Genomic DNA, 12,631 nt, shown 5'->3' with positions numbered 1-12,631 from the left:
TGAGCATAGAACTACCTGTGAGCCGAGAAGGTTTCGCCCCCTGTGGACGAAGGCAGGCAAAAAGATTCTACTATTAGATCAGCGAAGAATGGCTATGAGTGGCTTCTCCGGACGCTGCCAGAAATAAGAAATGCAAGCGACTGTAAACTTGCATGATATGGAAGGATAGTTTTAGCACGTATCTATCTTCACACGCCTTTGGGACTTCAGCCTGATCCACAGACCGCCGCAATCGTGGACTACGAAGAGCAAGGAAGTATGAAGCTATCATAAAAAAACTAGAAAAGTAGGGAAAGCTCTATTATTCCTTTTTCACCTGCAGGTTTTGTCGTCATGTATGCCAACTAAGGCCCGATGGCAACTCCAGAGCGCAAATGCCCACACACTGTTGACCACGACAGGCAGAATGATGACTTCTCAGAGAGCTCTTCAACTCACCTCCCGGAGTGTATTTTTATCAGAATTATTTCGGAGACTTCAATAGGGGATGCGTGGCTGCCCTCAGTCCATGAAACTGAACATGCGAAGGGCGCTAATAACCTGACGAAATTCTCATCAAAGAATACCATATTCATTAGGCTGGAAAGAATCACTTGTGGATATCCGGTGTAGATTTCATTCTGCAGTAGAAGCCAACAGTAGAAGCCGACATGGACTAGAAGGCTGTGGTAACCTTGTTCGGAATGATCAGCAGTGGTGGTATCACGAAGTTTGAGTCCTGAATTTATGAACACCCAACCACATTTGGAGGACTGAGCATCTTGATTTCAGCCTCTTGATTTTTCAGCATGGACAGACTTTTACAGGATGAATTTTCAACCAAAGCCTGAAAATAATCCCCTTACTTTCCACAAATCATGAACAATTTTATCGGAAGCCAAAAGCCACTTGAACTTTCAATCCGAAACGCCAACATTAGAGCCAGTCAGCACCGAGTCACGTGACAGGAACACGTGACAGGATCGAAAGATGGTTGGTGCACATCATATGTAAAGGTGATTTGATCGCACTCCTGATCAGCCCCCGTGACTAAACAGAGGACTCCGAGACGATTTTTCCCAACTAGAATGCAAAGAATGTAGAGTGCTTGTGGGCCTTTCAGCACAGGATAACAGAAAATTCAGAATGGAAGCATTACTTGAAGCTTCATGCACTTCCCCTTAGTACTCGCATAATATTTTTGGCATGATGTAATAATACGGGTGGCTGTTAGCTGACCATACAGTATTTAATATCACTCTAGAAGGGCTGAAATCTGGCGCTCGTGCATCCAAGCTATTGCCTTCAATGCAGAGCGCCTTTTCCAACCCCACCCCACTTGACAGCCCACTGTACCTATCCTCCCCCTCCAAAAAAAACATCGATGAACGAAACTGCGGCAGCTACAACCACTTTACGACGAGTAGTTATTTATTACAGCTGACAAAGATGATGATAATGATTAGGCCCCAAAACACACCATGATATCCTACAGTGGGGTGGCCCACCCGTTGATAACCTGGCGGTTATTACAGCTGACAAAGATGATGATAATGATTAGGCCCCAAAACACACCATGATATCCTACAGTGGGGTGGCCCACCCGTAAGTTGATAACCTGCAGAGGCAATCGGTCTACCTATGTCAATATTTCTGGAATGCTGAGTTAGTTATATTCAGCCTGAATACACCGCGAATACATGGAGACTAGATTTGAAGCCTTGTAAGCTAGTAACCGAGTTTTATGGACAGGTTATTCCGGAAAACCTGTCGACGTGTAGAGGAAATCCGGGTGTTTGTCACATGCGATCGGTTCAGTGAAACTAACCAAATATTAAATGAAGGGCTGAAACGTTCACACAAATAGACTGACATCAATAAAAAGTTGGTGAAACGCAACCCCATAGCAATAATTAATGAATAGAATATTTACTGGACAGCCTCAACGCGTCGAAACCTGAGCAGGGAGCATGAAGCGCGTGGTTCTGACCGTACCAAGTTGCTGAAACTGATTGCAATACTTAAATCAACCGTAATCTCCGACATGCGCAGCAAGTCATGCAATATAACTACAACGAAGTGATCACCTTGACAATCAAACATAGACAAAATGCAGTGAAGTGCAACGTTTTTACAAGCTGGTTGCCACTACGATCAGTCAGTAAGGAAAGTAGGTCACCATGGAGGTGATTCCAAATTTGTGGATGGACCGACCATTTACTGGTCGTCAGATTCTTGAAGAATATATTGAAACACTTGGAACACTGCAAGCGTTACTCTTGACAGTTCAGCAGTTTGACGAAGGCAGGATAGAACAGGCCTAGCATTGATGAACACGATGATATAAAATCACCAGGTACATATACTGTCAAAAAATTCTAAAGACGAGGTGCCCACAGCGAGATCAATGAGGTCGAATTTTAAATACGTAAATTCGATACAAGATAAGTGTCTACAACTGAGTGACCGGTGGATCATCCACCCGGTAAACAGGAAATCGCAGCCCCAACTTAGGAGCTGAATCTTACTTTCGCAGCACGTACCTAAGCTTGAGATTCAGGATGTGAGCAATCTGTCAACTTTTCACAATAATTAGATTTCAGTCAACGAAAGTGTTGTTAGTGTATTACGTTAGACACAGTACAATTCAAAAACGAGGCCCATAAATAAAGTTGAGTAGTTAGCGTATGATAGCAAATGCTAAAGTCGTATTGAAATGATAAGCTCGGAAAGCCTAAAGATAGTAGCCGGCCGGACAGACCACTAGATCGCCTCAATCAGACTCCAAATCATCAGGTAAACTAAAAGTTCTCCAATGTGTCACGCCGTGATCCTAAACGGAGAACGCTCTGTGGAGTAGGACTGAGATAAGCCTGAGAACTGAAGTGAAGCTGCTATCCGTACTGCTCTCTGGTAGAGAGGCGATACATGGTCACTGTGGTGAAGAATATACTGGGGCTTTTGAACATTGATGGCGGATGATTATTGAGAACAGAGCCGATTATCGAAGTTTTCAGTGAAGCAGTTCGATAACGCTATTTCGGTATCAGATGACGTCGCCTGCAATGATTTGGGCAATACGGTCGCAAGGTGGACGATGAGTTCCGAACTCAAGTGCCCGTCAAGATTAGTGTAGTTGCCGTCAAGCTCAAATGGAGACATGACCCGATATGTTCAAGTCAGAAAATGAGTATCTCAGTCTCTAATCTACATTTGATGTCCGCCGAGGTGGGGACGGGATGCCATCCATGCGGATTTCACCACCGGTCGTCAAATATGGGCAGCTGTGATGTGAGACAGTCATGGAGCTGACTCACGCTCCCGTAGAGATCAGCAGCAGTAAAATACGGTAGGCTGCAAGACACTGTGCTTGTCTGCAGTCATGCGTACAGCAAGAATAATCACCACTTGGAACAGCGTTATCAGAAACTCACTCGGCCGAGGAGCGTACATGTGAAATCGAATTTTGGGCCTGTTTTGTTGACCATCTTTCATGCGCAGCTGGGTCCCACTGACCCAGTACAATCACTTGCGCACGTTTGCCTTGGTTGTTCTGTAGATAAGAGAAATATATAAACATGTAATCGTGCATTAACTGTGTGTAATCGGTCAACTATTAGGGGGAATAACGAAATAATCCAAGGGATTGAATAAATAGCCAAAATGCCGCGAACCCGAATGAATTTTCAATGTTGGTATTATCAGCAACAAATGTGAATAGTTGGGTGGGTATATGCTCGCCGGAGTTTTCAATACTTCACAAGCGTTGCACAAAACGAACAGTGAACACCTTGGCTTAAACGGTGTTCCCAGAGTAGATCTAACCTCATCAAAATGGTGCGAAATGTGGCGGACAGAGTGTCTTTTCGGAAACGAGCATAAACAGCATTTATAATAATAGCAATACCGATGGTCTATCTGAGGTCAGAATACAACCAAATATATCGCAAAAGAATGCCATGTTCCTATGATATACTCACAACATGATACTGAGTGACATTACTTCTCAAGCAAATTTCGTACTGCCACCAACCAGCTGCCCGTCCTTGGAGGCAGAATTTTCCACTAATAAACTCTAGAAAACGTGTGCGATATGCACTGCCAGGCATCGTCGGCTTGCTTGTCGGTTCTGCCGCTTTACCCGTATCACCTCGATTGGCAGAATCCCCATCTGAAGATGAAGTATCTTCTTGACTCATGGTATCTTCATCGGTCTGAAATGGGTAGATTTAGTAAAGCCACGTTAAATATGCCGACCGTAAGCAGAGGGGAGCTATGACAAGAGCGAACTGTGATGGACCCGGAGTTTACCGGGTGAGTAGAAACAACTTACAAAAAATCGTTGTCATCAAGAACTGGACAAGACAAAAGGTATGCTTCAGGCTGCTGTTATGTGACCGATTATCACTAGATTACCTGCAACCACAACATATTGGGCATTGTTGCGGTAAAATAGGTGTTAATTTATGTTCAACACGATCAGTTTGGACCAGAAAACCGTCCTAACTACGTGTCTAAACCTTTGTTTGAGGGCTAGCACAAGAATCTTTCCAACAAATCTTCCTAGCTGCTACTTAAAAAAAACCGCCTTGAAATAAATGAGTCGAATGGGATGAGGTCTGATAAAACTGACAAACCGATTGTAAGGGAGCAAGGATAACACACGTAAATGTGTGAGAATGAGCTAGAACGCGTTGGATATTTCCATAGAACTGCGTTCCACTCATTGGACTACTCAGTCCAACAAACTGAAAAAAACCCATTGGTATGGGATAGCTTCCGCATAACGATGGGCTATAGCCAATCCACTGTTTTTCTGGTAACAAGGATATGGTGGTACCTCGTGTCAATAGCTGACCATTAGCGGACGAAGCATTCAAGTTTTGAACTGACTTCCAAAATCTCACGTAAAAATTGCAAGCAGAAAAGCGTACACAATTTACGACGATAATGTACCCACACAATACAACCGACCAGTGCACGATCTGAGTTACACAGCACCGATATGGTGCCAATGACCTTCACGAGTCGATATCTAAACAGTCTACTTTATATTGAGATAACTGGCATCGTGATACGACCAACCGAAGATTGCGGCTCACCTCATTGCTTTCATCGGTATCAATAGTTCGGATGCGGTACACAATCAGGTTGTTTCTCCGGTTCGCTTCCACCTAGGAACATTAGAGGAATTAGAGCTTTTCTTTTTCAATAAAAAACTAAGTGCGCCTGGACTCAATAAAAGTACGAAATGTACATAAACAAGACCTATACCCTGTTGGTCCTAATAGGCTTGGGGTCATGTTACTAATGATATCAAGTTCCGCACCAACAAGGGATCCTGTGAACAACAAAATACAACAAAGTACATTGCACCAGTTCTAAACATCTGGCTGACGTACAGTACTTTTTCAAACTATTCCCATTGAAGGGAATTCGATGCACACCGATATGAACTTTTCTTCGAAGAACATGCAAATCAAATGCACCGCCACAATAAAGCAGAGGCCATTGAACTATGGTCCGGTCTGCGTCGACCTCATTGCGAATACGATTCTCGATGGGCAGCCGTGCCACCAAAACTTAGGTTTTTCTCATTAGCACCATACACACTAATAATTTAGTCTCAGTGAAACACTAATAACTGTAGCCATCAGGTCTTAATGTGTCCGAATCACATAACTGACAGCAACATAAGGTGAAAACAGCAGCGCTTCACCGCTGTATAACCATGCAAAGTTACATGGATAAAACTTTAGAATGAAAAGAAAAGAATGGGACAGGAATTGAATCTAGGACGAAACTGCCACAAACATCCGAGATACCTAACCACTGACAACCTGTTGCGGTAGACTTCGTTTGACATAGGTTATACTACAAGGAAACTGGAGTGACATGCAACATACAACTGTACTTACTCTGATATTCTTCAGTGCAACGTTTCCAAAGAGCGCCGCCAGGTTGCTGATACCATGCTGTGACAACTGCTCTTGTTGTTTTTCGAATTCCATGAGGGAAACCGGTTTAGCTACAGCTCCTTCTCGGGGTGCGCACGAGAGTGGCTTTACAGGACGCTTCGGAAGCTACAATAATGCAAAACAGACTTTGTGTTTTGATGGCTATGCAGAAGCTAGGGTTTTGCAGATAAAATAATAGCAGATATGAGGTTTGAACGGCATCCATCAAACCCTTTCTCAAAGAAACAGCTAATTAGGATACCTGTATAACTAGCGATTATCAGAATGTATAAACTGACAGAAGGATTACGAAAAAATACAGGACGCTGGATGGATAAGATGGCCTATAATGTGGTGCAACCACTCGGTCACCATTTTGAGGTATATCTCGCACCCGCTGGTATGATAGACTGGCTGAAGCATTTTTAGGCAAGAACAGAAGGAAACACTAAAGAGTAAGCAGTAACATGAATAACAACAGGTAATGATTAATAAGCAGTAAGAATAGCTGAAAGTAGTTAAAGGTGCGTATCCTTGTGACTCAGTGCCGTTGGATGTAGGTTTGTGCAGAAACTTGTTAAATATCGACATACCACATAAGGATGAACACCGCAGTAATCAAGCTGAGGAGAGTTTGCTGAGAAAAGGTCTCCCATCTGAATGAGACCGGCTAATGTGCCGTTTCATAGGGCTAACTGTGTCTAAATGAACCAACCAATGGGGCTGAATATGCTCATGAAATCACACGACACCAGTTTGATTATCCATGCTAAGCGCAATGCTTTTAGGGGTAGTAAAGGGTATTAAGCATCGCTGATCCCGTAAATATGGACAAGTGGGTCATCTGAAGAAAACGCCTTACCACCTCTATACTCCTATCACAGAGGGACAGCAAAATTTCGTCTCCAGATCACCTTGCATTGTGACTACTTGTAAATAGGCAGCTCACCGCTCCCCTTTGGGCTATTTTAACATGCTCTACCACCAGTCGGTCTAATCCGCAGAATCATCATGACAATGGAGCCCGACCATCAGGTCATTGTGGCAGTTCTCGATTAGGCACATTCTATCCGGCTACCAAGTCATGTTACCGGAGCTTAAGTCCATAAACCGTTGGTCGCAAACGAGGTGTATAGAAAATGGAAGCCGAGGCGTCAAATTGCAAAAGCTTCGAGGATCCAACTTACTTTTCGGACACAAATAAGCTACTTGGACCACCGTAGAATCAAAGTTCCAAATACATAATCATTCCGACAACACCGAAAGTGACAGATCGAAAATTTCGGGTTTCGCGGTCTTTCAGTTGCCCCAAAAGCCGTGTCCAGAACTTCACCGCTAGCTTTCTCCGTCACTGTTATCCATATCAGCCCTCCCCCTTTAGATGTCAAAATTAAAATGATGGCTCAGTGATGAGAGCGAGAAATAACTAACCTGGAGGTCAGCGGTTCGAACCTGGCTTCTGCATATCGACTTTTCCTGCCTAAGTTCGGGAAACCTGGGCGTATCCCAGTCATCTGGCTTCATTCGGGTGGCATGGTGGCTAGGCACTGAAAAGGTGTTACAACTGAACGACTAAAATGAATTCTACGATCTACTTCAGCAGGTAGTCGGTCGACCACCTAGAGGTTGTACGAAGCTATGAGGGGTACCGACAGTCATCCTTTGGGGCGGTATGCATGCCCAAATCGGTCGCCTGAGTTAGTTGAAATCACATATGTGCGGTCGCTTCAGAAAAGATATTCGGCGCACGGACAACGGAAAGCGACTCCTTCAGAGGTGTTTTGACCGTTACGAATTTTCAACATAAGCGGTCGCAGCACCTAATCCGGTGGCTACCAGTTACAAACCAACTATGAGACCATTGGACCATGTGCCTAGCAGCCACCGATGGAAAGTCAGAATACGAGGCTGCCGTTCGTTGTTGAGTGCACTCAATTCCGCTCACGCCAAGGAAGCAGTGCGCCTGACAGTTCACTTTCCCTGCGGATTTCGCAAGTCAGTAAGAAGCATGACAATCCATCATCTTCGGAGAACCGCAATAGCCCGTCAGTGTCAGTCTTAGCTAGCTCTACTGTTGTTTACAGAAAACAGACACCATACGAGCAAAAATCGAAAATCCTTCAGCTGTAGCACGCTTTCGGTCTTTAACTGCCATGCCAACGAAAGTTGCGCGAAGGCTGGGATACTGCCAGGTTGCCCAAGCCTAGACAGGGGAGTCGAGAGACAGAGGTCAGGTTCGAACCACGGACCTTCCGGTCAGTAAATTCGCGCTCCAACCACCTGGGTCATCTCGCCCCCTCTATACGGGTAGCGAGCACGTGGATGAATTACGGCAAAACGTGGAAGCAGTTATGCTAGAGGCGTTCAGTTTCGTGTCTGAATTCTCCTGCACGACTAAATGACAATTAGATACCGTCCAGATCGCTAGTCCTGACTGATTCAGGAAAGCCACACCAGCTGGCAATGTGTGCGATGGCGCACGCAAATCCCCCAAACGTCAAACAGTGAGGAAACTTAGGAAGGGTCGAGAATCAGGTAGGCTTTTTCCACCTGAAACAGCCGTGCCCATACCATTTAGTAAGGTCGACTGGCCAGAAAGAAGGTAACCTTTGGCAAGAAGAGTAGTTAAAAACGGTTCAGTAATCGTAAAATTGCCGACTGGAAAGATGGGTAAGAAACTTCGAAGAACAAGACAGGTGGCCTCTTGCAGCACAGCCGCTCGTGACATTGCGTGCGGCTGATTGAAATGTAAGCCCTAATCACCCGTCAGAATGAATAGATTAGGAAACATGCCCGGTGAAATGGGGGGGGGCAATAGGACCGGACGGTCTGTATCCAGCCCTCTTTAAAGTAGGCCGAGAACCCCTGGTTACCCATCTGTCAAAACTTATATGACGTGAACAAAAAGCCTACAGAGTGATATCGACAGTCATTTTATCCCCAAAAATGGTACGCTAGCAGTGTTGAAACCATCGAGGCATTAAGCCGGTTATCGAAGGGTGACTGAACACAGAGAAGCGCGTCCGCGAAAAGCAAGCTGGATTCCGCCCTCCTGGATTAAGTATTCACTCTTGGACGGATCCTGTAACAGCGAAACTGCTTCCAGCAACCACGGATGGTGGCAGTTCTCGAACTGAAAGATGCTACCGACTGTCGACCATCAGACACTATGGTAGTGTCATAAAAGCATGAGCGTCCCCACAAATTATTGGCTAACCATTAGGCGCTGTACACCAACACCAGTAGACGCCTGGAGGTTTGCCAAATGCTCGCACCTGAGTTAACTGTATCAGGTGGTTCCAGACAAGACTGTCTTCTTTTACCTTTTCAGCGTCGTCATCGATATGCCTACAGAATATGCACTCCTAGCCCATAATGCCTGTGGGGTCAAAAATGCTCCTGGAGTGTTCGCTCATACATCTCAAGTACGGAGACGAAATAGATTTCTTGGGCCTGAGGCAAACGTAATACAGACGATATCAAAGAATCCAAAAAGTTCTGGATCCTAGCTTAGCTTGTTCCCTGTACCCGCAAAGTGAAGGGTGCTGCTGCAAGAGTGAGTGAGCCCGAGCCTTATGAGCCGAACATGAACTCAAAATTCATGAAGCTCATGAGCATGAGCAGCTGTGTCAACACCGGTGATCTAGCTTAAGACTGTAAGACTGCTTTGGAAAGACTGTCAGCTTTCATCGCCTGTGGAACAGGCTTGAAACCAGCTCGTTTGTCAAGGATCGAGGCTATGGTAGTGCGGTGCGCTCCATATCGTTTTAGGTAGGAAACCTAGCCGCCGCAAGATGAGGACGTTAAACCCCTTAGTGTTTGACTACCGGTGTCTTCCGAGAATTGCACCAGTCTAGTTGAGGCATCGGATGGGTAATGTTGAAGTATGTCAAATTGTATCCGGGAGAAATAAGGCGCCAGCGACAGAAAAGTGGATTGCGCTGAATAGGATGCGCCGGCTTTGTTAGGTGTCCAATGTACTAGTCAACTGATTTTCTTGGACAGCCCTTTTCACGCACGCTGCGGGTGGAAAGCAGTGAAAGTCAAGCAATGAATCGCCAGCAAATTATGGAAACGGTTAACAGCAAATCCAGTTGTACTGTTCGTTGCCGTTTGCCTGGATAGAAACCCCGACACCGGACACGCCAAAGGTTGGAGAAACTGACAAGCAAGTTCCAGTCATGCGTTCATGCATCGAAGCTGACCTTCAATGTATACCCTCCTCTCCCTATCTCTGATGAAGGGTTAGCTGATAACCGTCCTATAGACGCATGGATTATATCAGCCGCCAAATCCAACAAGCAGCTATCTATCCATATTTCCCTAGATCATCGGCGAACGAAATTGCAGCAGCTATAAACACTACACAAGTATACGATTTTCACACCTGGAGATGATGGTGCCATTCGAACTACTATTGAAGGCAACTTATCATTACACAGTAAACGGTGGCGGTTAAGTAGGATCTTATACAGTCCCAGTTTACATTATAACAATTCAAGGGTGCTCATGTAGCTGAGTCTAGGTTTACACAGACACTATGTGAGTGTATTTGCGAATTTATCAGAGAAGGCATTATAACCCATGCTCACCATGCGACAAATGGCTCGTTGGCTACGTAATTTTGCGGTCAGTGGTGAAAAACTGGGCGATGGGAAATTACAACGACCCGCGAGCGGCTCCTCTTTATCATAATATTGAGCCCTGACCGAAATGAGACGCGTGGCAGATTGCTTTTCAGACTTAACATTCTGTCAGCATGTGATGAAGTAATACCAAACAGCAGATAGGCCACTTACCCGGTATGCCGGGTGTGAGCACAAGTATCTTGTCGCAAACACCACTTGGTACTGACAGGATTCTACCTCAGAGACCTGGATAATCCTCCCATCTTCATCTTCGAGACAAATGTATAGAACTGAGGTGAGACGACGCTCGCCAGTCAGGTCACATGGTGTTCCATCGACGAACTTGACGACGTAGTACGGGTACGAAGAACCACCCAGCAGAATTCCCGGTCGCTAAAATCGATGAAAAACCCCGAAAATTGGGAACTCACCGATGCAGAATGTGGGGAACCTGCGGAAATTTCTAAAATTCGAAAACGTTCAACGAACAGCAAATACATACCTTTTTTATGATAACCGAGAAAGTACTCCTGCGTTTTGCTACTCTTTGTTATCTGTAACCACGTTAGCATTGATTTTTACCTTATCTGGTAAGAGTTCCTCATGGAACTGACGAACATAATTCTTGTGACATAATTCATAACTCCAGTAAAACTCCGCTCTTGTGCTGCACGGTCGCGCCTCAAAGAGCTGTTCTAAAAGCACTTCTTCATTCGCAGTTGCATTAGAATCTAGTTGATTAACTTCGGGAAACTCTTGAGCAATTGGTACGAGACATTCGAACTTTTCACCCGCACTCGTGCTAATTAAGATATTCTGACTCAACGGGCGATCCTCTGATCCGTCCTTACTGAAACTCCACCTAACTTTGTACAAAATTTCATCGCTAATCTCATAGGATGATAAACCGAACCGGCACAACAGAAGAATAGTAAAAATACAACCGAACGTGTACATAACGACTGTCGGCGTTCGGCCTGCAGCGCAGACGGGGAACAAGGCACTGGTTGGTCGATATGAACGGGGAGGGATCGGATGCTGCTAATAGGCCCACAGCAGAGTAGAAGCCCATGGCTGTTAAATTCATATTGTCGGGCGTCACGTCAGGGCTCATATTTGTATGGCAGCTGGAGTGGAGAGGTGTGAGCCTAATCGTGCTCTGGTGGATGACAAGAATGTGTGACGAAACGTAAATGTAACTGGGCCTGAATAACGATGAATCAATTCAGGTATTATTTAAGTTTTAGTGGAGGTTGCAGGCAGACAACCGACTTAGTCAATAAAGAAGACTGGAAATGAGAGTATTCACAGGCCACCCGTTTTCTGACATGGAGTAAATGTGACGGATTCCATCAGGTGTTTCTAGTGTGGCGTTTTGTACCTTTGTTTTACTTCCATTATAAACTACGTATTTTATAACACTACGTATTTCATCAATTGCATAATCGTTTTTTGTTTGAATACGAAAAACTACAAAAACGCGCACATGTACAATTTCAGATAATACAAGCCTGGTCACGTGCTTCGACTCTCTCTTCTGATTTTGCTCGCGCTTGCAGTGGTCATTCGCGAGTCTCATGTACTAACTCTGGTACCAAAACCTTTCAGACATCTTCGGAATCTATTATATGTGGGAACTGTTCAGAAGAAGACCTCTGGACTAACATAATTGGATTATTGTTTAATTCGCTGACCTGGGCCAACGACGAACTATTTTAAAGAGAACAACTGTTAGTGAGTCTGTTCCATCTGATCTTTTTATTTTTGTATACCCAACCTAGCGTAATTATTTTTGTCTCTTTTCCACACACTCCTGGTAAACTAACTTATTGGGCAGCCAGACCATTACACTAGGATAGAAATCCTGGTAGTGGCGTAACGCTCTGAGAAAGCACGAATGAATTGCTCCGAATTTGGTCTAAAATTTGTCATTAGCATAGATGAGGCACCCATCTAGTGGGCGCGATTACCTTTCTGGGTTTAGTGGACAGTGGTGGTGGGGCAATCATTTTGAAGCATTTGGCCGGACATTGCCCAGTTCATTCTCGTTATCCTTGACGTAAGGTA

At 44.8% G+C, this 12,631-nt stretch overlaps 1 protein-coding gene across 1 annotated transcript in view; it reads right to left on the bottom strand.

Annotated features, from left to right (window-relative positions):
* The window catches only part of T265_00171 (hypothetical protein), a gene marked incomplete at both ends in the record, with an annotated part of 18,578 nt that extends 6,976 nt beyond the window's left edge, over positions 1-11,602 (bottom strand). The window contains 7 exons of the mRNA XM_009163828.1: positions 3,414-3,532; positions 3,960-4,193; positions 5,082-5,153; positions 5,898-6,062; positions 10,736-10,957; positions 10,996-11,118; positions 11,147-11,602. Coding sequence (XP_009162092.1) covers positions 3,414-3,532; positions 3,960-4,193; positions 5,082-5,153; positions 5,898-6,062; positions 10,736-10,957; positions 10,996-11,118; positions 11,147-11,521 — 1,310 coding nt within the window. The remainder of the gene's footprint in view (positions 1-3,413; positions 3,533-3,959; positions 4,194-5,081; positions 5,154-5,897; positions 6,063-10,735; positions 10,958-10,995; positions 11,119-11,146) is intronic.
* Positions 11,603-12,631: the final 1,029 nt, after the last annotated feature.

Source organism: Opisthorchis viverrini (assembly GCF_000715545.1).
Source record: "Opisthorchis viverrini unplaced genomic scaffold opera_v5_1, whole genome shotgun sequence".
Classification (NCBI taxonomy): Eukaryota; Metazoa; Platyhelminthes; class Trematoda; order Opisthorchiida; family Opisthorchiidae; genus Opisthorchis; species Opisthorchis viverrini.
This window is presented reverse-complemented; position numbering and strand designations above follow the sequence as displayed.